The sequence below is a fragment of the Rattus norvegicus genome, chromosome 3 (assembly GCF_021556685.1).
Source record: "Rattus norvegicus strain SHRSP/BbbUtx chromosome 3, alternate assembly SHRSP_T2T, whole genome shotgun sequence".
In the NCBI taxonomy this organism is placed as follows: Eukaryota; Metazoa; Chordata; class Mammalia; order Rodentia; family Muridae; genus Rattus; species Rattus norvegicus.
In genome coordinates this window covers 106961999-106988764 of record NC_141536.1, presented here as the reverse complement: position 1 = coordinate 106988764, position 26766 = coordinate 106961999, and the positions used below count along the sequence as shown (strand labels likewise).

General features: G+C 45.3%; 2 protein-coding genes across 12 annotated transcripts in view; one reads left to right on the top strand and one right to left on the bottom strand.

The window, feature by feature from the left end:
• Positions 1-17702, top strand: part of Zfp106 (zinc finger protein 106) — a 51371-nt gene extending 33669 nt beyond the window's left edge. For 5 of the 6 annotated variants that reach the window (XM_087654501.1, XM_087654500.1, XM_087654499.1 and 2 more), the window contains 12 exons: positions 612-1386; positions 1708-1763; positions 2151-2296; positions 3941-4075; positions 5394-5510; positions 8220-8411; positions 8844-8906; positions 10083-10202; positions 10689-10760; positions 11804-11875; positions 13808-13954; positions 14316-17700. In XM_087654501.1, coding sequence (XP_087510627.1) covers positions 612-1386; positions 1708-1763; positions 2151-2296; positions 3941-4075; positions 5394-5510; positions 8220-8411; positions 8844-8906; positions 10083-10202; positions 10689-10760; positions 11804-11875; positions 13808-13954; positions 14316-14372 — 1952 coding nt within the window. In that variant the 3' untranslated portion in view covers positions 14373-17700. 6 annotated transcript variants of the gene reach the window in all.
• Positions 17006-26766, bottom strand: part of Capn3 (calpain 3) — a 51868-nt gene continuing 42107 nt past the window's right edge. For 3 of the 6 annotated variants that reach the window (XR_015682169.1, XR_015682170.1, XR_015682171.1), the window contains 9 exons: positions 23198-23311; positions 22337-22414; positions 21950-22007; positions 21801-21865; positions 20963-21031; positions 20795-20873; positions 20478-20594; positions 19789-19847; positions 19083-19472 (listed from right to left, as the gene is read on the bottom strand). Coding sequence is in view for 3 of the 6 variants with exons in the window: in NM_017117.2 (NP_058813.2) it covers positions 19446-19472; positions 19789-19847; positions 20478-20594; positions 20795-20873; positions 20963-21031; positions 21801-21865; positions 21950-22007; positions 22337-22414; positions 23198-23311; positions 25539-25556 (684 nt within the window). In the remaining 3 variants the exon portion in view is untranslated. Of the gene's footprint in view, positions 19473-19788; positions 19848-20477; positions 20595-20794; positions 20874-20962; positions 21032-21800; positions 22008-22336; positions 22415-23197; positions 23312-25538; positions 25557-26766 lie in introns of all 6 variants that reach the window. The other 3 variants (NM_017117.2, XM_087650218.1, XM_087650217.1) reach the window with 3 other exon arrangements.

The following is a 26766-nucleotide window of genomic DNA, read 5'->3' as shown; positions in this document are numbered from 1 at the left end:
ATAAATAAAACATAGTTTAAAAATATTAAATTTATGTAATGATTATATTGACTTCAGATGAGATTATTTAATAGAACTTAAAAGTGTGGATGTATTATTTTGTCCCATGTTTCCTATCTTTTTTAGGGGGGAAGGCTGCTGCAGAGTGCATATTAGGCAAGCCCAGTACTACCACTGAACTACAAACATCCTGAGCTGTATTTCAATGTCTTAAACCATAAGTATATGTTTGTTTACATGTAGACTATATAAAGGACAGTTTACCGTAACCTGACCTTTTCTACTAAATAAGTCATTTTCCTGTATCACTAAAGTGATTCATCTGTGGGAGCTGAGGAGTAGACTCAGTGGGTCACGTACTCTCATAAGCAGTGAGGACCAGCATCCCTACAGTAAGATGAAAAGCTGAGGTAGAGTCACCCTTTGACCTCCACACAAGTTCCCTGGCACGTGGACATCCAAGCTTATTCCTTGCACTCGCGCACACACATACACAAACACACACACAGTAAAACCCATAGACCATTAAATATGTGAACATTCAAAATAGAAGAAAAACCAAAAGTCCCTGCTTACGGAAGTTGATTTTTCTGTTTGATTTCCTGATTCAGGAGTGGCCGGTGACAGCTGTCCAGTTTACCCAGCTATCCCTGCAGTGATAACATCAGAGTCAACAGAAAATTGCCAGGAGGTTAACCAAGATCTGAATTTTTCTGTGGAGCAAGGAAATTCCAGAAGCAGAGAAAACTCTCCTCCTTGCCAGTCTCCTGATCCTCCTGGTGTAAACAAAGGTGAAGGGTCAGCCAAAGGCAGCAGTGGATCTGAAGCCTGTAGCAGTTCTTCTCTGAGACTGTCTTTCACTCCCGAAACTCCTGCAGAGAAGGAAACTCAGTCCCCAGCTGACCAGCCTGAGCAACAGGCAGAATCCACACTGACATCTGCTGAAACTAGAGGTAGCAAGAAGAAGAAGAAACTTCGAAAGAAGAAGACACTTCGAGCCACCCATGTTCCCGAGAACAGCGACACGGAACAGGATGTGTTCACCACTAAGCCTGCAAGAAAGGTCAAAACTGGAAAGGCAGCTAAAGGCGGTAAAGTGACAACCTCCACCTGGGGAGACAGCCAAACCGGTCGGGAGCAAGAAACTGCCAGAGATGAGCCAGACAGCGAGTCCTCCCTAGAAGTCCTGGAAGTCCCAAATCCTCAGTTAGAAGTAGTTGCCATTGAGTCTTCTGAATCAGGAGAAGAGAAACCAGACAGCCCATCGAAAAAAGATACCTGGACCGCTGTAGAGCAGAACTCAATAGAACCTTCTCGTTCTGGTTGTGATGAGGTTAGCTCTACCAGTGAGCTTGGCACCCGCTACAGGGATGGCGTTCCTGTGAGGTGAGGTTGGTCACTATCTGGGCAGCGGCCTCACAGCTCTTTTTTCATTTACTCTTTTAAGTAGAATTTTAGAATTTCTTTCTAAATTAAAACATATGTGAAAGGTTATGAATAGGAAAAAATCAAATCTTGGCTATTGGAGTTGGCTCTTTTTTCTTTTGTTATTGTTCTGGCTTATTTGCTTCTTTGCTTTTTCTTTTTATCTTTTAAATTTCAAACATTTCAGGTAGAAAAACTGATTCTTTTGATTTAGAAAATGTTTAGTTTTGCCATCTGTCCTAATCTCCCAGATGCCAAGAAATTGTTGGTGTTGTTTTTCAGTGTGGCAGAAACTCAGACGGTGATCTCCTCCATCAAAGCATCCAAGAACTCTTCAGGTAATTGTGTTCTAAGCAGCCACAGCGAAAGGGGGTTTTAGAATTTAGTAAGTCAAGTTGGCTTAAATATATTCATGGAATAGGAAATAAAGTGAGAACTTGCACCAAGAGTGCTGCCTGGGTCAGCACCGCGTATGTAGTCCTGGACTTGGCACACCGCACTCCCATCCCGCTCAGCCGGCTTCCTTTTCTGACTTCATTAGTTCTAACATTTTTGTTTTGTTTTGGTGGAATCTTCCCAATGGAGAACTTTGAAAAGTGTGACTCTCTGCTTGGGAATTAGAATCAAAGAGGACTGTCCAGTGATGTGACTCAGACCCTCTATGTGGTTGTGGAGGTTTTGACAGACTGCAGTAGACATGTCTCTGAAACCTGTTTGTTTTCCAGAAATATCTTCAGAGCCAGGAGATGATGATGAGCCTACAGAAGGAAGCTTCGAAGGACATCAGGCCGCAGTGAATGCAATTCAGATATTTGGGAACTCACTATACACTTGCTCAGCAGACACAACTGTCCGAGTTTATAACCTGGTGGTGAGTGTGGTGCTCTGTTCCTTCAGCATCAGGTCTAATGTTGTCTGTAACTTACATGGTCGGAGCACTCTGGCTCTCCTAGAGGCTCAGGCTGATCCTAGATGTGGTGGGTCCTCCAGTCAGCTGGGACAGTAGGCTTCTTTTCTCAGCCCTGCCTTCTTCATTACATTTTCCTAAAATGTGTTTCTGAGAGGAACCTTCAGGATCTCTTCCCCTCTCCATTAGAAAAAGTCCTGCAGTTTATTCTCTGAGCCAGCATCCAGTCAGGCCCCAGCCTTGAAGTTAGTGCTCAGTCACACAGCTGCTGCACAATAGAAGAAGCAGGAAATGATGATCGCAGCGCGTCTGAGTAAGAATTTTTCTCTGGTGACTATAGAGTACAGGTTCTGACAGGAGTAGTCCCTTCCCATGCTTCCCCTCAGTGTAAGTGATGCCCATCGATGCTTCAGAAAACACTTTCCACAATGATAATCAGGACACTTTAGGAATACTTGCATGCTTTCTGCACCAACACCGTAAAGGTGTTAGATGATGAACAAGGGGTGTTTTCCAGTAGACAGCAGGTTTGTGATCTGGGGCCATGACCTCGGAAGAAAGCAGTGGCAATGGAAGTGTGAGCAATGCTCTGCAGGAGTGGGACTGGGTGTGGTGGCTGTGCCTGTAGTCCTGTCACTTGGGAGATGGAGGTAGGGGCAGGAGGACCTGGAGTGCAAAGCCAGCCTCTGGTACAAAGGCTTAGAAAGCACTTACATGAAACTGTCTTGATAAATTAATTGATCTAGTAAATCATCTAATTTTTAGGTTGTGAGATCTATATGTGGATGTATATATGTACATTGTAAATAGATTTGGTATGTGCACAGATGGAGCATGTAAGATAGTTCTCAGGAAAGCATTCCTATGCCACTAGGACCAGTGTAGCATCTGACATTTTAAATTGTGTATTCTCATAAGCTAGTAGTCAAATGTGTAACTGCTCTGGGTAGGCAGCTGCAGTTTAGACTTTCTAGGTCTCTTGCCCCGTGTATTAGAAAAACCTGACCTAAGCATTAGGTGACGTTCTCTCTTGCCTCATGGTATTTTTGAGTGTGGCTTCGTAAATGTATAGTTGTAGTTATTGCACTGTACATGACTTTGCTTGGCATTTAGTGAACGACAAATATTTACTAAGCACGCGTTGTGTACCAGGTAGCCTATCTGGGTAAATACAGCAGTGGACTAGAAGTTGTAGCATTTTTTTCATTAGTAAAAGGCATTGTCTGTATTAGATACCCTTCTTTTGCTCTATTGGAGACAACACCACAACCAGGGCATCTTCTAGAACGAACGAAGTGTTTATTTAGGCTTACAGTTCCTGAGGGTTGTAGTCTGTAATGATGGGAACTGCGTGGCTGGCTACAGGCATGGTGGCAGCATTAGGAAGCTCCCATCTTGACCCTCAGGAATGGAACAGAGTAAACTGGGAATGCTGTAAATCCTAAACTCTTCAAAGCCTGCCCCTGCTGACAAACTTTGTGCACCAAGGCTGCACCACCAACTGGTGACAGAGTATGCAAATACCCACGCCCTTCGTCGACACTTCTAATGCAAACATTATATCTTCTCAATCCTGTGAGTACCAATCTGACCTGTGCTTCACCTTAGAGTCGGAAGTGTGTTGGTGTCTTTGAGGGACACATTTCCAAAGTGAACTGCCTTCTTGTCACTCACACCTCTGGGAAGAATTCTGTCCTCTACACAGGTTCCAGTGACCACACCATCCGCTGCTACAATGTTAAGGTTAGTGGTTCTAGAGAAATCACAATGGTACTAACCCTTCAGCTGCATTTACTGTTGTCCTACTGTTTGACTTTCTCATTTTTCCTTCAGGCCATATCTTAGCATGTAGATACCATCCTGGGTAGATAGGAGATTTAGCATAAATCACATTTTCTCTTTCTTCATCAGTATCAGTGTACCCCCTTGGTCTTAGTTTGCCAGAATTAATCCTAGTTACAACATTTTAATTATTTATCTACTTACTTTGTATATGTATGTGTGTGTGTGTGTTTATATACATGTGTGCAGAGGTCAGAGGAGTGTTTTTTCTCTTTCAAACTTGGCTTGGCCACAGGCACCTTTACCAGCCTAGCCATCCCACAGGCCTCTTTACCAGCCTAGCCATCCCACAGGCACCTTTACCAGCCTAGCCATCCCACAGGCCCCTTTACCAGCCTAGCCATCCCACAGGCACCTTTACCAGCCTAGCCATCCCACAGGCCCCTGTTACCAGCCTAGCCATCCCACTGGCCCCTGTTACCAGCCTAGCCATCCCACTGGCCCATGTTACCAGCCTAGCCATCCCAGTGGCACCTGTTACCAGCCTAGCCATCCCACTGGCCCCTGTTAACTTCTTTAAAGTTAAATTTTAGGGCAGCCGGGAAAATGAGTTGATTGGTAAAGTTCTTGCCTTAAATGCCTTCTAGTCCCAGAGCCCACTTTAAAAAAGCAGACCATGGGGCCCACAAGATGGCTCAACAGAGAAAGGCTCTTGCTGTCAAGCTTGTTAACCAAAGTTGAGATCCATTCGATCCACATCATGGTGAAAGAAAGAAAGCAGCAGGTTGTCCTCTGGCCTCCACACCAGTCAGTGTCTTATGTGTCCATCAAGCAGCAAGTCCAGGCTGGTATCAAGTTAACTACATAGAATTTCTGATTCTCCTGCTACTACCTCCCAAATACTGAGAAACAGGCATAGGCCACCACACCCTGTTTGTGATGTGCTTCGGACTGAACCCAGGGCTCCATGCCTGCTAGCTACAACTCCAGCCTGCCAGGGGCATCTTTATCTAGAGATAAAGATTAAAAAGCTTAAGACGTAAATAAGTAAATACATAAATAAATATTTTAAAAGAAGCTTAAGACTCAAGTTAGCCCTTTAAAGAATTCATGTTTTTAATTAGAAATACCAGTATCGTTAGAGTTTTTTATTTTTTTGATAGTACCACACCCTACGATCTTGGCCTTACACTTAAAAGTGTTTCGAGGAACAATTGTTCACACTTCTCATTGCCACTCCCCTCTGTTAGTAAGGAATTGTTTCGTTTTGTTTTTTCAGACCCGAGAATGTATGGAACAGTTACAGCTGGAAGACCGGGTTCTCTGCCTTCATAATAGATGGCGGACCCTCTATGCTGGTCTAGCAAATGGCACTGTGGTCACATTCAACATAAAGGTTAGTGGTTGGGGAAGCAGGCTGGATTTCCCTGCCCTTTGTAAGTAGACCGGCTTTCTCTGGTAGGAAACAGCAAGTAGTCATTTCTCTCTCTGAGGAAACAATAGAACTGGCCTTTATTCAAAAACCACTGCTTTCCAGTGCAAGTGAGATCAGTCCTCTGTTGGGTCAGCTCAGACTCATGTGTGCTAGGACGACCAAAGTGCAGTCCTACTAAAACTAAACCAAGCCTGGGTATTTGGGCCAAATAATGAGTCATATGTTAAGCCAGTCCGTCTGATTTAAGAATGACACCATGGAAAGTGAATTCGAGTTCCCTGATGTATGGCACTTATGTAGCTGGAGACTGCTCTGTGAGGTGAAGTCATTCTGAGGTTTCTTTAACAGCCTCATTCTTTTCCAACTCATGTGGTGAGCAAACTTCTTCCTTTGCTGGGCCCCAGAGTTTCCTAGTTTATGTTGCTATGATAAAATGCCCAATCAAAATCAACTCAAAAAAGTCTATTTGGCTGAAGGCAACACAAGCCAGTCATATCCACAGCCAAGAAGAGAAGGAAGTGAATACATGCATGCAGGCTTTCTGTATTTGGCTCCCTTACTGCACTTAAACGGGCAGCATCTAAACCTAGGGAGTGCTGCACCTGCAGTGGGTGGTTCACGTCCTCCCCACTTAGTGCATTCAGGACAGTCTCTCATTACCCACAATGCAACCTGACAGACCTCACTGAGACTCTCTTCCCAGGCGATCCTAGGTTGTATCTAGTTGATAATGAAAATTGCATTATACAGAGTTCGGTTACAGAGTTCCTGGTGGTGAGATATGAGAGTAGTAAGCTTGTGCCCCAGGAGACTTGATCTCGCTTCTGTTTAAGAAGAAGGTAAGTGTGCATTGACAAACTTGGGTAGGACTTACTGGTAGAATCAGGGACACCTTGTGGGAATGCCTTGTGGCAGCTGACATGAAGGACGGGCTGAGGAAAAGGGAGTGGGAGCACTATCCATGGAGGCAGGGTTCCCAAGTGTGACTGGTGTAGCTCCACCCCTCGTCATTGCCAGGGTTCCTCTGCTGTGGCACTGACTAGCACGGTGTAAGAAATGTGATGTTTGGGCCTTTTGGAAACTTTTCAAATGACATTTGAAGACTCTAGTACGTTTATAATAAGTGATTTGGTCCATTGTTATTGTGACAAGTGCAGATTTTTTTTAATTGAAGTGCCAGTCTCCTGATCAGATTGAATTAAGCAATAGGAATAAAGACAAAAGGGCAAAATTAAAATTCTATTTATAAGGCAAAAGCTTAATAGTTATAAGATATATTTCTTTTGTACAGGTTTTGTTGTTAGAGATTGACATTACAAAGGGAGAGTTTGATGTCAGGCAGAAAAGGTTTTAGATGGTTGAAAGTCAAGAAGTAGAGGGCAGCTTTACAAATGGTTGTGTGCATGAGATTTGCACATGAGGACTGGCTCTTTTTGGCCCATGTTCTAGCATGCAGAATATAGTGCTCAGGAGAGATAGTCTCCCTCTGTCCCTCACTGCACACTGAACTCCAGACAGCTCTTAGCATGTCAGGATGGCTTGATGTCATTGCTTATATGAAAGCTGCTGCTTTCTGCTTAGTTTCTGGGAGTTTTACTTTATGTATGTACCCAACGTATCTTTTTAAAAAAATGAAGCTTTATGAGCAAGATTGGCAAGCAGGGAGAAGAGATAGGGGAGAGAGACATGCATGAAGAACACGTGTTTTAGAATCTGTGGTGTAAACATGCCATTCTGATAGGAAGACTGCTGTCTTCTGTTAAAACACCTCATAAGACAGACATCTGGGGGTGAGGGTATGGCAGAAGAGCAAAGTAACACAAACGTGGAAAATTTAAGTTTACTTATTTTGTTTTAGATTAGTTTATCTTATTTTATGTGTAAGAGTGTTTTGCCTGCATATGTCTGTGCACCACATGCCCACAGAGGTCAGTCAGGTCTTTCCTGAGAGGTTGGAATCTTCATTACACTGGAGAGAGGGCTGGTGATTAAGAGGATCAGATTTCTGTTCCTAGCCCTCACATCATGCTGCTCACAGTGCTAGTAACTCCAGATCCAGGGGAGCCAGTACCCTCAGATAGCCTCCACTGGGACCTGAATACATGTGCACACACACAGGCATACAATAAATAAAAATAAATTAAAATTGTTTAAGAACATAGTCACTTCTCAGCAGAGATAGTTTGAAATGTCATGAGATTATATAGCATATTCTTTGGAGGGACAAAACACAATGGGAACATAGGCATGGTGACTTATGCCTGTAATTCGAGCAGTATGAAGGCCGAGACAGGAGAATTTATGCGTTTGAGAGTAGTTTGGGCTGGCTACCTAGTTCAAGGTCAGCTGAGCTGCATAGCAAGCAAAGGAAAGAAAAATAACACTGGAGGAGTCCCAAGTCTGGCAGAGACTACGCTGGAGTCGGGTGTTGTTAGGGTCAGTACAGTTCAGCTCAAGGATAGAAAAGAATTTGCTGTGTGGGTTTGCACTACTAGATCAGGGGAGGGGAGGTCATAAGTAGCAAAGAAGATTGGAGCTGTCATGCAAGGGTTTGGAACATTGGGGATTTGGGGTGGGCAGTAGATGGGAGGGTTTATATAGCAGTTTGAGTTAGCTGTTTTTGGCGTTTTTTGGTAAGTTGCTTTTATGGAATGGTTGGTTGTTTTTCAGAACAACAAGCGACAGGAAATCTTTGAATGCCATGGCCCTCGGGCAGTCAGCTGCCTCGCCACAGCTCAGGAAGGTGCGCGAAAACTGCTGGTTGTAGGATCTTACGACTGCACCATTAGTGTTCGAGATGCCCGAAACGGATTGCTGCTCAGAACCCTGGAGGGCCACAGCAAGACTGTTCTCTGCATGAAGGTGAGTGAATGGGTGGTGGCGTGAACAGCATTTCTGCTGCTCTGCAGTGTTGTTAGAACATGGCTTCATCCTGTAGCGCACAGTCGAGGGGATTATAGTCCTTTGTGCCTGGATCACAAAGTGAACAACCATTTTTAATAACGCTGGCGAGAAACAAATGTATCTTACTGTAGTGTGGCCACACTTCATGCCCTTCTAGGGTAGTTCATAGTTGTCCTGTGTAGGTCATGAACCTAGCAATGCCCTGGCAAGTTCATCAGTGCCTGGTGGTAAGGCACGCATTTTCAGTTAGAAAATGTGTCTGGGAAACATTATTTTATGCAGTTTGTGTTCATCTTAAAATAGGAAATTCACAGCCACCAGTATGCTTTACAAGTTAGAGAGGAGACAGAACTTACACAGAAGTTAATCTATTGCCTGTTTCTCTTTAAGGTGGTGAACGACCTCGTGTTCAGTGGCTCCAGTGACCAGTCGGTGCATGCTCACAACATTCACGTAAGCTGTGTTGCTGAGGGGACGGAAGTTTTAGATGAGAGTCTAAAGCTTGGAGGCTTCCTCAGCCCTGGGTCTTTTACATCTGACCCATTGTCTAGGGAAGCCCATGTGCATGTGTGTGCTCTTCGGTGATCTCAAACCCAGAATCCCAACCTTACCAAAGAGAATTAATCAGGAAGACTTGGGGTTTTGGAAGGTTTCATTTGAAGGCCTCTTTTGAACTCGGGGCTCTTAGTGAGTGTTTAAAGTACATAAACAGACATGAACGGTTGAGAGCCTGCCCTCGATCTCAGAGAAGAGTAGCTCTTCCTGATCTCTAGATGGCATTGGCCATCATGACATGTTACTTGGGACTAGTGAAATGGTTAATAGAGTGCGGCTTGGCGATTGTTTCTTATTTCAGATTGTTTCTTTGTATGTTGCATTTGTATATATAAAATAAATATCTTGAGTATAAATACAAAAGTTCTTTCATATATATAGCCTGAAGGTAATTTTGTTTTTAATATGTTTTTTAAGTTTTGACTGTGACCTGACACATGGGTGAGGCATAGGACTTTCACCTGTGATTGATGTCTGCTCTAAAGCTGTAGATTTTAGAGCATTTCTGATACTTGGATCAGGAATACTCATACTTCAAAAACAGGAGATTGTGGATGGCTCAGCAGGTAAAGGCGCTTACCACAAAACCTGACAAGATATGTTCAGTCCCCTTAATCCATATGTAGAAGGCGAGAACTGACTCTCCTACGCTGTTCTCTGACCTCCAGTGTGTGTGCTGTGGCCTGTGTGCCTGAACAGAAACACAAAGTCAGAAATGTGGTTTTTCCAGTTTTGTTTTGTTTTCTTGAGACACAGTTTCTCTGTGTAGCCCTGGCTGTCCTTGAAACTCTGTCTGTAGACTGTCTTGGAACTCAGATCCATCCTCCTGCCTCTGCTTCCCCAGTGCTGGAATCAAAGGCGTGGTCCGCCACTACCTGGCTTGTCAATAAATGTTAAAGTCTGAGGGTATGTGTAATGTTTCTGTAGCTGACGTCCTTGAGAGTAAAAACATGAGCTGTTAGCATTAGAACAGCCGCATTATTTACCTCGGAATCTTCCCTTAGAACTTTACAATCAGAAAATGCAACTAGAATCCTAAGAACCAGTCTAATGAGTGTCTCTCTTCTGATACAGACTGGTGAGCTCGTGCGCATCTATAAAGGCCACAACCACGCAGTGACTGTGGTGAATATTCTGGGGAAAGTGATGGTGACGGCTTGCCTGGACAAGTTTGTTCGTGTCTATGAGTTACAGGTAGGATGAGGTCCACATACTGTGTATGACGCTTAGTGCTGGTGTGAGGTTGGATTGGCACCTGAGTCCATACTTTCAGAAGCCTTCTAAAATGGTTAGGAAGCAGCCAGGCCAAGGACGGCACTCAGAAACCACTCTGAGATACTTGATCAGGCTCCTGGTTGTCAAAACTAGTATTTTTGTATTTATTGCCTGCCTTTTATGGGTGGTGGGGTAGATAGGTGAAGAGGGATTGAGACAGGGTTGTACAGCCCTAGGTAGCTAAGGATATCGCTGAACTCCTGACCCCGCGTGCTGAACTTAGTGTCATCATTGACACGACTTACAGGCTTTCTGGAAAGCATCAGTAGCTTTTTAAAGCCTGTTCAGCCCTCCTTACAATGGTTTCAGGTTTGAGACTTTGGTTGTAAAGACATTGGTGATAATGTATAATTTATCAAGTCCTCCCGCTGACTTAATTCTCTGATTTTTTTCCTTCTGCTTAAGTCCCATGATCGACTGCAAGTTTATGGAGGGCACAAAGACATGATTATGTGTATGACCATCCATAAAAGTGTGGTGGGTATCTCTTGTTTTGTCAAATCTTTGCCTTTATGTTTACTACTTAAAACTCCATATGCTGCTGATAATGTGTCTACTAAGTGACTTTTTTTTTCTCGGAGCTGGGGACCGAACCCAGGGCCTTGTGCTTGCTATACTAAGTGACATCTTAACAGTTTGATTGTGATGTGCCCCATTACTAAGTGTCCTGCTTCTTGTCATAAGGAGTGACCCAGCAGTGTTGCTGAGCATTGTTTCCATCAATAGCTAAAATGAGTGCAGCGAAATCCGTTACCACTGCTAATTGGAAGGTGCAATTAGATGCTTAAAAAAACAAAGCCAAAAAACACTGCTCTTGCAGACATGCTGTGAACGGGACACTGGAAACAGAGTCAGCAGGATTTTTGGCCAGTGTGGCACAGTTACAGGCAACTCACCTAACCCTGCTTAACCAACCTTCTTACTTGTTTTTAGATAAGGTTTTACTGTGTAGCCTTGTTAGGCCTAGAACTCATTGTGTAGACTAAGGCTAGCTTCAAACTCAACCTAGAGATCAGCCTGCCTCTGCCTCCTCAGTGCTGGAATTTAAGTGCCATCACACCTGGCTCCCTGCTTAATTTAGGGTTTTTAATCGTGAGGCTGAACCAGGATGGATGTTTTCAAGATCTTGAATAGTAAAGCCCTTTCTTGGCAATGCATACAAGACTCCCAGTTTGTGGGGTTGGGGATTTAGCTCAGTGGTAGAGCGCTTGCCTAGGAAGCTCAAGGCCCTGGGTTCGGTCCCCAGCTCCGAAAAAAAAAAAAAAAAAAAAAAAAGAACCAAAAGACTCCCAGTTTGTTAGCAGTGCAGTCCCAGTGCAGAATGAGTGGGAACCTTGAAGCCTGCCATCATTGCTGTGGGCCACAGGTGAAGGATGGCCCTCTGAGGGATTTTGATGGGTCTTATATTTAAATTATTACATTAAATTTTTATGTTTATTTAAATTTCTGTGAATAATTTTTTGTAGCTGTTTTCTTCATGCATATTTAGTCTGATATCCTAAATAAACCTCTTTCTCCAGATTTACACTGGCTGTTATGATGGCAGCATCCAGGCTGTGAGGCTGAATCTGATGCAGAATTACCGCTGCTGGGTAAGAGTGGGACAGTTGTCACCAGCATTGAGGGTTTCTCGGGCCTGGGCTGGATGGTAGATCTTGATCATCAATGTAGTTTGCACTTCAGGATTGGCCTCACGCCTGTTCTTTTACTTTGGGACAGACAAGCTTCATATTGGAAGAATACACAGAATGCTTTTCGGCTTCTTTATTGAAAAATCTCTCGTTAGATGTAAGATATGTCAGTTGTGTCTTCTCACTTTGTCCCCTAGTTGCTTTGTTTTGAGGACTTGGGATTGTTTTGTCTTGTTCGCAGGACTAAGGGTTAACCTTCACAGGTTGATTGACAGCCTTGCTTCAGTGGTCCTTTGCCACTGACGTCTCTCCCCTCCCAGGCGGTCTCTGTTTGGTTATTAAGTTGGTACAAGAAGTGAATGGCGGGGCTTATTCTTGTAGCCTCTTCCGTCCGCACACCCTCCTCTGGTATTACACGTACTCAAGGTTTGACTTATATTCTTGCTGGTTTCTGATGAATAGACAAAGAAAACTTGCAATTTTAAATCTGCAGTCTTGTCTTAGTCTATGGGGCTAAATTGTGTGGTTTTTAAAGAACAGAAGCTACAAATTAGCCCATGAAACTCAAGCACCGTCTGGTTAGGCTTTGTTTCTACTTGGCTCTAGTACCAGAAGTAACCAGGGATGCACTTAGCTCTGGGTTTCTTTCTTTCTTTTTTTAAGATTTATTTATTTTATGATGAATACACTGTAATTGTCTTTGGACACACCAGAAGAGGGCATCGGATCCCATTATTGATAGTTGTGAGCCACCATGTGGTGGCTGGGAATTGAACTCAGGACCTCTGGAAGAGCAGTCAATGCTCTTAACTGCTGAGCCATCTCTCCAGCCCCCATGCAGTGGGTTTCTTTTCCCCAAATCCTGACCCCCTCATATGTAATGTGTGTGTGTGTGTGTGTGTGTGTGTGTGTGTGTGTGTGTGTGTGTGTGTAGTCACTGCCTTTGCTTGTAAGCATCTCAGGGAAAGTACCTACAATACAAGGGTAGTTGAAGTAATCTGACTGGAAAATTCCAATTTCATTACTGTTTGTAATGAGCATCCCCCAGGGAAGGGCTCTAGAGATCCAACCTTGAGGCTCTGCAGGCAATTAGTGATCACTATGTCCCTAGGAATGAAGGGCATAAGAGAGGGTGAGGAGCTATATGCGGTCCAAATACATTGTATTCATTTGTTGAAAGCAGTATAATAAGATCCATTATGCATATTTAATTCATGCTAATTAAAAACAGATGAACATCCTGGAATGATGAATCATAATTCATTACAAGACTGCAGGTTTAAAAGCAGAAACAGAGCCTTTGCAATTTATGAATGTTATGTGAAATTAAGACACATACACAAAAGCTTTAAAGAAAGTTGCATTTTGTTTTAAGCAGGTAGGTAAAAGATTGTAATTCAAGAGATAGAAGTTGTGAGGTTTAAAGTAAGACTTTAGTAGGTATCTGCCTTGCGACAAGTCTCATATAGCCCAGACTGGCTGACTTCCCATTCACTATGTAGCCAAAGCTGGTTTTGAACTGATGATCCTGCTTCTCCCTCCCAAATGCTGGGATTTCAGATGTGCACCACTAATCACAACCTCCATCATTTTGTCGGTTATTTTCATGGTTCTTAGAATTGTTAAATATAAAAACCTGCTGGCCTTTTGTAAAAAAAATGGATTACAAAATAAATACAAGTTTTATTTACGGTTTAAGATAAATAGTATGCTTTAGTTGGGCATGGTAGCCTGCACCCTTAACAGAGGCCAATGAATTCTGAGAGCTCAAGGCCAGCCTCATCTACCTAGCAAGTTTAGGCCAGCCAGAGGTATACAGTGAGACGGAAGAGGGTGTTTGTTTGCACACATGTGTGCTGCTCTTCTTCATGTACTGCTTGTTCTTTCTCACAGTGGCATGGCTGCACTCTGATATTTGGCGTTGTGGATCACTTGAAACAACACTTGCTGACTGACCACACCAATCCCAACTTCCAGACGCTGAAGTGTCGCTGGAGGAACTGTGATGCTTTTTTCACAGCCAGGAAAGGATCCAAGCAGGTATTTCTGTGGGATCAACTGAGGCTCAACAGACCACTGAGAGCCGTGCTTCTCAACCTTCCTAGATCGTTCAGAATTGCAGCAAATACAGAAAGCCTACATAGGAACTTTTCATTTTATTACTCAAGAGCTTGGGGGTTTTAGAAAAAAAATTGTGCTGTTTTTAATAAAGCACATAAGCAGAGTCCTTAGATTGTGCTCTTGTGTAAAGGGAATACATCATCTTTAAGTGCATAGTTTCCTGTTGGTTAACAGGATGCCAGAGCCTCCCACCCTCAGTGTATATTGATGCAGTGTGGTCTCCTCAGCCCTACTACCTGTTTGTTTCTCACAGCCCCTCTCTCTCTTTTTTTCCCCCTAGGATGTTGCAGGTCATATTGAATGCCACGCTGAAGATGACAGCAAAATAGATTCATGAAGTTTTTGCCTCCCATGTTGGGAAGTCATTAGTGAACAATTCTCCCATGGGCCATTCATTGTCCTTCTCCAGGCCCCTATCTGTCCTTCAGCAAAGCTGGGAGGGAGAAAGTGGTTCACAGCCAGACCCACCACTAGCAAAGTGAGCAGTCTAAGGAAAAGTTACACACAACTCAGGTCCGCCAGGCGCGTAAGAGATGCTTGAGCGGTTTCTAAGGAACCTACTCTTCTGGAACAAATGACATGCAGTGTTTTATGCTACTAGACTATAGGTGTTTATTAAAGATGCAGATTTTAATTAGTTACCCAGTTTAACCCTAATCATACATATATTTTATTGATTTGGCTTGTGATTTCTGCTTTATGTTCTTATGATGGCTTATGATAGATTTTTCCAGATCAGTTTTAACTCCTCCTTTTGAAATAACTGGGTATTTAAATTTAAAGAAAATTGTTTTCTTTTTAAAGTAATTATGTGCAGTGTCTCACTATTGATGTAGCTGGACAGAGTGGCTGTGAGTGCAGCAGGAAACACGGTAGTGTCCTAAAACTCCTCGCTGCCCTCCCTGCTGTATGTCAGAATTCAGACGTGGTCCATGATCGGAATTCCCTGAAGACGGAACTTCCAGTGATCACTCCACAGTGCTCAGTGTGGACTCCCTGTGCCCTTGCACTCACTGGCGCTTGAACTGAAAGTGTATACTTTTATCACCTTTCTAGCTCTGGCTCTTGGAGTCTCACAAAGCTTGGACACCTTTTGGGTTGCTCCGTTGCGAGCCCCAAAACTTTCCTGCTGTCTTGTGCCTAGAGCGATGGCATGCCAGGCTTTCAGTGGCACAGCACCCTAAGTAGGGGAACTGGGAGAAGCATCTGGAGTCAGGCAGGCCTCCTCTAGAGGTAGAGCTAGGGAAGCCAGTGCCTGTCTTCATTTCATGCCAACTGTGGAGGGGAGTGTGGTGAGGGAGCACCCATCTTTAGTGGGTCTTAGTGGGATTGCTTTGCTCTTGGATTTCTTAAGACTTGTAAAACTGAACAAGTTTTATTCTCTAACATTTTGTTTCTGGATTTTAAAACCACAGAGCCTTCAGAGGGAGTGGACCCTCATGCCACACCCTAGCCTCAGGGTGCAACGCTTTCTGGTACTGGGGTTGTAGCCTCTGTTTTTCTGGCCTGATCAAACCTCCCTCTAGGCTCTAGGGCAGGGCGACTCTACCAGGAATTGATTGATAGGCTGCTGGCGGATCTTTTTTCCCCTAGGAAAGGTTCTAGTAATTCTTTCTGGATCCAGTAAATATTAAGAACTAATCTAGGAGCTGATACTAGCTCATGAGTTGCCACAAACTGTTCACGTGTGGCCTTTAGTGTGGGAAAATTTGAGATTAGGAACCCTTTCCCACCTCTCACTCCACTCCCTGTAAGGAGTGTGTGCAGAGGAGCCACACTTTGTGGGTCTGAGAAGTGATTTCCTGGGAAAGTTCATTTGCGTCTATTGCTAACTCTGCATCATTCCCTGGGGTGGTATGCTAAGGAAGCTCACCTTGCTGTTCTCCAAAGGGAATATGCAAAGGGAAGAGTGGTGGGACCTTAAGCCGCAAGGATGAAGAACGCACGGCCATGGTGAGGGACGTTTGAGGGCATGCAGACTGATAGGATTAGTATAACCTGATCCGAGCTTCCCTTGGCAGCGTCGTGTACACGTGACTGCCTGCTTAGTGGTGCATGCACCTGCACTCGGGTTTCCTTGTTTTGCAGGGGTTTCTTAGAACCAGTATAATGAATTCAAGCACAGGCAGAATTGTTTTTGACAATGAGTCGCTGTTCCCCAGATCTAGTGTGTTCTGAAAATGGAGAACCTGCCTGTCTTGGCTCCTCAACAGAAGCTGCCCACAGGAGGCAGGACAGTGCTTAGGTCATTCATGATGTCTGTTTTCGTGATCAGCCTCCAGGTCCCTCGGAAGGGACAGCTCTGTCTGTGCCAATTTTTGTTTGATTTTTTTGTTGAAGGAAAGAAAGTAACTAATAACCTGACAAAACCCAAGACATTTCTTATGAGTTACTTAAAGGTCATTTTTATATATTTTTTTAATTCTTTATGCTGATTTCAACCACTTAAAGCAAAGAAAAACTTTAAAATCTCTTGTGTGTATTTTCAGTGACAGGTCTAAAGATACCAGCCACTTTGAATTATTTTGAAAGTCTTTACCTAGGTTCAAAGCACATTTTGGCACACTCTGCTAGACTGTAGACAGTGCAGATTAAAAAGGAGCAAAAGCATGTGCTTGCTGCAGAGGTGGCTCAGGGGTTAAGAGCATAACTGCTCTCCTAGAGATCCTGAGTTCGATTCCCAGCAACCACATGGTGGCCCACAACCATCTGAAATGGGATCTGATGGCCTCTTCTGTTGTTTCTGAAACAGTGTACTCACATACAATAAATAAATAAATCTTTTTTTAAAAAAAATGTCTTTCTGACATGAGCTTGAGATGTTGTTAGCATTACATTCATTGCTATGGTGAAGAAAATGGTTTTCCTGGGAGAGTTAGCAGTTGAAGGTTTGAGTTCATGAACTACATAGAATCCAAGGCAACACTTTTATGATTGAAGTGATTCTTGCCAACAAAGGTTTTGTTGTTGGGTTTTTTTGTTTTTCTGTTAGATTATCATGGCACAACTTGGGGACATGGGCATGTGGCTGAGTTGCTGAGTGTAGGTGCACACTTAAAGAATGATATGGGAGATAATTTTATGGAAGATAATTCATTGAGGAGGATTTTGAAATTCATTGTAAAGTGGGGTTTGAACAGGAAGTAGGTTTGCTTAAATTCGCAAATGCTTACTTAGCAAATTTGTTCCTGTTGCTTCAAGGAGAGTTCTAGAATTATTCTAAAGACTACTTGCCATACTTGTGGTGGTTTCATCCATGTCCTATCATTGAGAACCTTGGATTTGAGGGAGTTGGCCTGATAGGTAGGAAAGGAGGAAGCTGTGGTGGGTCTCGCTTGGTCCCATATGCAAATAGTATGAAATCTTGAGTAAACTAAATCTACCACTTATCTCCTCTAACCCCAAAGACATGGCCCAGCCCAGCCCAGGAGTAGCCCAGTGGGGGCAGAGTGGAGAAGGAAAGGCTGTTAGGGGAGGTGGATACCCAGAACCTTGGTTTTTCAATGTTAAATGTGGATTAGAAGAAATGTCAGATGACATTTGACTGCAAAGATATTTCTAAACAGCCTTCTTACATTTTGGTATAAAAGCTGTAAACTTCATAACTTTGTAAGTGAGATATAAAGCAAATACAAGAAGAAAATAAAGTACTTTTACTAAGTGTTCATTTTGTTATGTGTCTGCATATTCATGATTTGTCTTTTTCATTTGGGCATAAAAAACAAGGCAGTAGTCAGGAAAGGTGTTTGTGTATGTGCCATAGACCCACCCGAGGGAGGCTAAGGGGTTTGTTTAATGTCAGTGAGCAGAGGAACTAGGATGAGAAAGAAAATCACATCTCCTGCATCGCCCTCTGGTTGCTGGACCTGTTATCCATTAATTTGATCTTAAATTTGTCTATTTCTTGATTTCACACATAATAATTTACCCCCATTGGTGTGTGTTTTACACCAGTGATCTTGGAAAAGGTCTGGGTGATCTCTACTCAAGAACGAGAAGTGGTGGGGCTGGAGGGATTGTTGGGGCTTAGAGGCTGCTCTTCCAGAGCACCTGGGTATGGCTCCCAGCACCCACAGGGTGCTCATAGCCATCGCTGGCTCCCACTTCTAGGGAATTGGATGCCGCCTTCTGAGCACCAGACCTGACAGGACGAGGTATGCACATAGGCTAAAAAGGGTTTTCTTTGTGATATGTGCCAGAGTGTAGGTCAGATTGACTTGGGTGTTGTGGTTTGCCCTGGAGTTGTCTGTATTTTGATGCTAATTCTGCTGCCCCGAGGACTGCTGCCTAGTCAAGTACTCAGGACTCAGGTGACCTTATCAGAATCTTACCCCATTTGATTTGTAAAATAAAAGCGAGAGCGCATGATTTGGGCAGGGGAAGGGAAGTTGGAGAGGAGGAGAGAGAAGGAGGAAGAGGGAGCTGAAGACTTGGCATGGAAAATCCATGTTATGAGGGATTTTGGAGCTGGGGAATAGGATAGTATAGCAGTAGATCTGCCCAATCCAGACGCTAGCTTGTACTTGTCGGGTAGGAGAGGTTACTGCAACAAGTATTTCCTCTATGTTTGTGTGCATGCTTGTGGAGGTCAGGTCAATCACTTTGTACCTTGGACACAGGCCCAGGTCTTAGTCTAGCTAGTTGGTTTGTGTCTGTGATCTTTCTCTGGCCCCTTGCAGTGGGATTGCAGGCAGGTGATTACTCCAACAGATACGTGCATTTATGTGGGTGCAGGGGATCCAAACTCAGCATTTTTGCCCTTAAGACAGGCTCTCTCTCACCAAACTTCATCCTTTTGTCTTGCCTGGCCAGCAGGCCTGCAAAACTCCTCTTGTCATTGCCATCCAGTACTGGAGTTCATAGGTGTAAGCCACCACATTGGGCTTTTAGGGATCTGCACTGGGGTCCTCATGCTTGTGACGACCTGTATCTACTCAACCGTCTCTCTGTCCCCAAACTAGATCTTTGTGGAGGTGATACATGAAAGTATGACTGGAAGACACAAAAGTCCTGCTGTGGCTGGAAAGAACTAATAAGGAGAATGGTGGAACCAGCCATGTGCGTGCCTTTATTTAGATAGATTCTTTCAGAATGTAGCCACATTTTTGTCAGGTATCCACACCCTATGGACCCCAGAGTAGACCCACCCTAAAACTGGCAGAACTGAGTGCAGATGGTGACAGGGCTGTGGACAACCCAGTTACAAGCTATGTAGACAGCGTCTGCAGAGCTCCCAGCAAGCCAGACACTTGAGGTGGCTGTGCACCAAGACTTGGGTCAAAGTGGAGAAGGAACGTGACCAGGAGCCCAGTTTGGTGGAGGTGTGCCTACTGGGTTCCTTGTGGTAAACAGCCCTAGCTGTGTCGTGTTGAGATGGAATCCTGGTTGATCTTACATGAGGTCATCTGGTTCAGGCATACATGGTAAGCTGCAGCCACTGGAAGAAGAAACTCTGAGATCAGTACAAAAGCAAGCAAAGAGGTGCCCACCGTCCCTTAGAATTGCTAGCACTGGGAAGGAGAAGGGGAGGAGTCAAAGGAGCAAGCAGCCTGCACCTTTTCCCTGGGTCTTTCCTAGGAAAAGAGGTCTTCCACTGCAGTGCATCGTGGGGGCAGGCAGAGCTCTCATGGTACACCCACCCCAGGAATCACAATCTTCAACAGGCTCTTGGTAGTGAAAAGCATACTGGCCTCCATCAGCCTCGTGTATTCCACCATGGCTTCTACGCAGAGGATGTGCTGTGTTACGCTTACCTCAAGTACGTTCAGTTTGATGATGCCATCTCCATCCTTGTCAAATGCGTGAAAAGCTCCTGTGTGAGAGAGCATACAGCAACCACGAGTTGCAGACTCCTCTATTTTCTTTTGTCACCTCCCACTCCTTTTTTTTAGGGTTTTCGCTTAGTTTACTTGTGTTTGCTTTTTGAAGAATTTATTACTGTATGCGTGTGAGCACAGAACATGTAGAGAGGTCAGAGGGGCAACTCTGAGATTGGTTCTCTCCACCTCATGAATTTCAGCCATTAAACTCAGATGCCAGAACCATGCAGCTGAGCCATCTTGCCAGCCCTTCTTTTGTTATTGAAACAAGGTCTCTCCAAGTAGCCCAAGCTGGCCTTGAGGTCATAACCCTCCTGTCTCGCCTACCTAACTGCTGGGGTCACAAGTGAGCATCATCTGAGCGCTTGGATCTGTAATTTAAGAAGTCTGTGCTGAGTGCTGTCCTCACACCAATCAGTGCAGAGCATAACCAGCATCTCTCTCTCCCTCAGACCTTTTGTCTCCCCTTTGCCATCCTCTTGGCCTTCAGAGAGTAATGGCTGATGTGCAGCCCCTTTGGAAGAGTGAGCAACTGTCAAGACTGAGCGCTTACTATTGTGGCTGTACCATGGGGAAGGAGCCTGGAGGGGCTTGAGAGGTCTGAGGGGTGGCTCCTCACTTACTGAACATCCCTTCCAGCCTGACGAAGCAGCAGATGAAGCTGTCAAAGTCGATGTTCATGTGTTTGTCTGCGTAGCGCATGGTGATGATGTCATAGAGTTGGCTGTTGAGATGGAAGCCTTGGAGGGGCAGGGAGAGGAAGGATGAAGTTCTCAGACTTGCAGTCTCCTTTCCCTGCCCCTTGGCCAGGCTGGCCTGGGAAATGAACTCTAAAGGGGCCCTAGGAGTCCAGTCTCCCATTCTCTCCTGCTTTCCCTAGCTCTCAGGTCTACATGTTGTCGCCCTTTCCCTCCCCCCAGCAGCCACTGCACCCCAGCACCTGCATCATTGACTGCATTTCGCATCTCATAGCTATTGATGGTACCAGAATGGTCAGTGTCATAGTGTTTGAAGATTTTCTGAAAATACAAAATTCAAAGACAGCAGTTCACACACTTAATCCCAAGTTAACCCTGTCCATCACTCCCACATCAGGCGCTCCTCCTACCTGCCAGGCCTTGATCTTTTTCCAGAGGTGATGGAACTCTTGAAGATTCAGTCTCCCAGAGCCATCTGTCTGGAGGATAGATGTCAGGACCACAGGCACATAGTAAAATCCCCTGAACTGGGAGGGGTGTCTAGGGGTGGCAGGGAAGGTGGTTACACCAGCAACCTTTGGGCTGGGGAGACAGCTCAGAGGTTAAAAGCATTGTCTGCTCTTCCAGAGGTCTTGAGTTCAATTCTCAGCAACCACATGGTGGCTCATGACCATCTGTAATGGGATCTGATGCTCTCTTCAAATAAGTAAAAAACATTTTAAAACATTTAAAGTTTAAACTAGGAGTTGGAGAGATGGCTCAGCAGTTAAAAGCACTGACTGTTCTTCCAGAGGTCCTGAGTTCAATTCCCAGCAACCACATGGTGGCTCACAACCATCTGTAATGAGATCTGGTGCCCTCTTCTGGCATGTGGGAGTACATGCAGGCAGAATGCTGTATACATAATAAATAAATCTTAAAAAAAAAAAAAAAAACTCAGCAGCCTTTCCCAGGGCCCCTGACCCTGTCAGGTTCTAACCAGAATTCCTGCCATCTCTATAGCTCACAGGGCCTGTTCCCTAGAAACAGTCCTTGTTTGGGCAGCATGCCAAGTAGGGTTTCACGCCTGTGGTATGAGCCAGAGGTGATGACCAGCCACCACCCAGGATCCTTTTCTAACCTCTGCCAGACATCCGAGAGTATCTGCGGGGATCCCCTTAAGCCTTTCCCTGGGCGTGGGCACCTTTAACTGTTCCCCTGACCTATGGGCAGATGTCAGCGAGTTAGCTTTGTGGACTGGAAGGATACATCCATGAGAGCTATCATGCTTCTGCAGGACTCCAGAGTGAACCCTTGTGTCTTCAGGTCCTTGTCTGGGGGGATGGAGAAGGGTGAGGAGCTGCTTTCAGACAGCTGGGGCCCCTGCCCATCCCCCACGTCTGGCGCGAGTCGCTCACGTTTGTTCACCACCGTATTAAGGACATTCTTGAGTTCATCCGCACAGATCTCCATGTCCTGAGGGAGAAAAGAATTATGGAGGCAGAGCAGCCAATAGGGCAGTGGCTTTGCAAGACGAGTCCTGGCTGCCCACATGTGTAAGACCCCCTTTCCTCTGCCATGGGAGGCTGGGGCTTTTCTGAGCAAGATGGGTTTGGTTTTGCACCCTCAGCTGTCCAGACCACAGCCAGCAGCTCATTGCCAGAAGGCTCCGAGCCACTCAATGGTTGTCTTAGTCCAGAACACAAAACAACCCACATTCTCTGGATCTCCCAAATCAAATGACCTCTGTTAAACAATGAGCCACTTGAATAGTTGGGTCTCTGAGCTAGGAGAGGAATACATACGTCGCCTGCAATCTGCCTGAAGATGTTCCGGAATTGCTGCTGCTCCTCACTCTCCTGGTCTGTGTGGCCAGGCCGTGGCTATGGGGACACAAAGGAGACTGGTTTATGGGAACCCAGGTGTCAGTGTCCCTAAAAGCCCCACAAAGCAACAGTAGGTGGCACAGGGCTCATGTCTTCAGTCTATCTGCAGACCCGGAGTGAGGACTGTAGCCCTCTACTTCCTGCCTCACTAGCCCTGGCACCTCAAGCCAAAGGACAAACTTGCCATGCCAACATGCAGACAGCACCTCGGCTCTCTCCCAGCTCTCTTCCAGTTACAACTTTCTTTGCTGTTTAGAGCCTGACTTCTGGCCAGGTCCTCCAACCACTATTGTCTTTGTGGCTAAGTCCTCAAAGGACCCCTCCATCCCCACTTGATGGTTTCTCCTGGATGGAGTTCTGCAGGAATGCTTAGCTGCTGTCAGGCCCTACTTTCAGCTACCATCCTTTTCTCCTCCCTTGCCAACAACTCTGAATATCAAAGACAGCGTTCAGCCATGTTCTCTCCTGCCAGCTTGTCTTAGCCTTGTTTCCCTGTCCGCCATTGTCCTAGCTGGAGAAGCTTCCGTGGGCTGTGCCTGGCCTATCCTTTCCAGCCCAGGACTGAGTCTGTGTGGCAGCCACCTTAGGACATTTACCCAAGAAATACCAGCCAAGTTCAGAGGAACTTGCTGGGAGGAAAAGTCAGTGGGGCAATTCCAAACCCCTCAGTGTTGAAGAGACCCTCCCCTGGGAGCCTCCATAACCCCTATGGACCCCCAAGGGCATAGCAGAGCCCCCACTGCGAGCTAAACTCCCCATCCATGCTGCATGCTCAGAAACCTGTGGGCTTTCCCCTTGTTTATCCGGCCCTGTTTTGTCTTTGCCCTCCTCTGCCTCCTGGTCCACACCCAGCTCCTTGTTGCTGTTTGCTCTGTCTGAAACGAAGATGATGGGCTGGGGAGGGGAGGAAAATGGGGTGGGCAGGAAGGAAGCATATTACAAGCTGACAGACACAAAAGGCAGACTACCCCTGAGGCGGCTTTGTCCAGTGAGGAGGAGGAAAAGGTTTCTTAGGAACTGAGTCTCAGTTCACATCCATTTCTGCACTGATGAGTCATGGTAGCCAGGGGAGAGATGCCACGCCTTTCTGGGCCTTGGAATTCCCTCCCACCCGCCTCCCCTGTGTGTGTGTGTGTGTGTGTGTGTGTGTGTGTGTATGTGTGTGTGTGTGTGTGTGTGAGAGAGAGAGAGAGAGATTTGGGGCTGAGTCCCACTGTGTAGCTCAGGCTTGCCCTATGTGTACTGCCATGTGTGGCATGAACCTCAGTTCTTTCTCAGTTTTATTCATGTTTTTAAAAACAACTAATGTATAAAGTTAGAGGACCCACTATGTTATGCCACCCACCCTCCTCACATGTGCTAAGTAACACATGCAAAAGTGCTAAGAGTGCTGAGCACATATGATGTGATCGGTGACTCTCAAATATTTTTGTGATTTACTTTTCTTTTCTTTTTTTTTTTTTTTTTTTGGTTCTTTTTTTTTTCGGAGCTGGGGATCGAACCCAGGGCCTTGCGCTTCCTAGGCAAGCGCTCTACCACTGAGCTAAATCCCCAACCCCGTGATTTACTTTTCAAATGGAAAAACACTGAAGTCTCCCAGAAATTCAGTGTAAATCCCATTAAAAATGAGGCTTTCAGGCCCATCATGGTGGCACACAACTATAATCCTACTAGCTGTCCTAGCAGAGAACAGGGCTCCAGCCCCTCAGGACCCATGGAATCTGATTCTTGTGGCATGTCCACTCTGGCCAGCCCTCCTCCCCCGTTTAAGAGATACCTTCATTGTCAGTCAATGCTCATCTGCCAGTCAGGTAAAACCTGACTGTCCCTCTGATGGGGTCTCTGTGGGTAGCAGCCGGGTTAGTGAAGGTAAAGCCGTACTGTGCAAACCCAGAAGGGAAGGTACTAACTACAGAAGCAAGAGGGCTACCATGAGGTCATGCTCATGCACATGCAGAGGCCACAGAAGAGCTAGAGAGTGACCACCATGCCCTTCCTGTGTTGGTGTGGTGGAAAGCAGTAGGGCTTGGGGCCAAAGTACAGACAATCTTAGCAGCCTCAGCTAAAGAAGCCATCTGGCCCTGGGAGGCCCCACGCTCTTCCCATATAGGTCACCCGGGGGGACAGCTGGGGAAAGCAGCTCTGCCTCCAGTTAGCCCCAGGCGGCTCCTCAGACCCCAACTTGCTCTTCTAAACAACAGTTCTTGCCAAAGCAAATGAAGCTTGTGGGGATTTCAGAACGAACAAAGCTGATGGTCTGAGCAGGGTATAGCCATGGGGCATCTCTACCTGCCATGCATGTATAGACTTACATGCAAGTCTTGACAACACAGGACTTGAAGTGTAAGGAGTGCTGGGAGGGTAAGGACAAGAAACTGCTCTCGGAGTAGACATTTATGGTACTGTGGTTCCAATGTCCCCAGGTGCTAACTGTGGGCAAATCACTTCGCTTCTCTGAATGTGGACCCTCACTTTTAAAAAGCGTAGACGGTGCCTACCTTATAGATACTATTATATAGGCGGATAGGGGCTTGCTACCACAAGTGCGCCACATGGTATATGTTCCCTCTGGTCTGCGCCAGCATGCATGCCAGGAGAACCTCTGTGATAGATTCCACAGGACTGCCATCAGCATCCACGCCAAACCTCGTCTGATGACTGAAGTATTTCAGATCACAGACTCTGAGGAACCCCCCGGCTCCAGGGCTGGCTAAGTATGGTCTCAGGGAGACTAGATGGTCTATACCTTTTCTCCCTCTAAAGACAGGACTGATAATGGAACCACAGTCCTAGTGGTTGTCCTGTGAGGTTGAGATGAAGCATCTGCAAGAGAACCCAATTCAGCAGAGGCTCCAAGGAGAGGAGGAAGAAGTGCACCTTACACATGCCACATGTTACATACATGCACACACATGCATATACACACATGTGCACATGTATACACATGCCACATATGTACCCAGCATGCCACGTGCTACAGATGTGCATATACATGTTCGTGCATGTACACATGGGCCACATATTACACGTGTGTACACATACCTCATGTCACACATGTGCACACATGCATGCATGCATGTACTCACACATGCACAATACCCACTCATCCTGTTACACCCACCTTGTTTTTTTTCTTTTTCTGCATGAAAGGGGGACAGTAAATGAGGAATGGGTGAAAAATCAAGTTTCAGGGGTGGCCAGTGGCTCAAGGCTCTAGGGTCCAGATATTGTGTTCAGTTGGAGTTTAAAAGGATATGAGGGCCAATGAGATGGCTCAGTGGGTAAAGGCACTTGCCACCAAGGCTGACAACTAAATATGACCCCTGGGAACCACAAAGCAAAAGAAGAGAACTGACGGGGTTGGGGGTTTAGCTCAGCGATAGAGCGCTTGCCTAGCAAGCGCAAGGCCCTGGGTTCAGTCCCCAGCTCCGAAAAACAGAAAAGAAAAAAAAAGAAGAAGAAGAAGGGAACTGACTGCCTTTGACCTCCACATGTGTGCTTAGGACATGAACATACATTAATGAATACATAAATTAATAAAATATAGTTTTGTATGGAGCACAGAGGGCAAAGGTGGAAGAGTGTTCTCCCACCTCAAGACTGACAGCTGCTATGCTTTGTTACACTATCCGCTGCCAGGGAGGGAAAGGACCTTGCCAGTCTTTAAAAATAAAATTGGTCACCAAAATGCCAAAATGCAGCATGTGAAAATGAGGGTTTTTTTTTTAGGAGATTTTTTTTCTCTTTCTTTTCTTTTCTTTTCTTTTTTTTTTTAATTTATTTTATTTATGAGTACACTGCAGCTGTCCTCAGACACACCGGACGAAGACATCGGATCCCATTACAGATGGTTGTGAACCACCATGTGGTTGCTGGGAATTGAACTCAGGACCTCTGGAAGAGCAGCCAGTGCTCTTACTCTCTGAGCCATCTCTCCAGCCCCCAGATTTTGTTTTAATATTTAGGCAAACATGTAACAGAGAAGTTTCATATGTGTTTCCAGGTTTGGGGGCTTCTTTTGTTAAATTTGAAGGTTTGGTGATTACACTGAGCCTGGGATGTTCTGTGGCAAGTCAGTTGAGCCACTGGCCAGTGTCTTTAATAAAACAAACAAACAAACAAACAACAAACAAAAAACCAGGGTTTCTCTGTGTGGCCCTGGCTACCCTAGAACTTGCTCTGTAGACTAAGCTGGCCTCAAAATCACAGAGATCCACTTGTGCCACCACACCCAGCCCACCAAGTGTCATTTGAAAGCTGTTGACAAGCATAGTTACGTAGGGACACTAGACCCCCAACACTGACTCATTGTACTCAAGATGTACCAGTTCCGATAAGCTGCTCTCCCC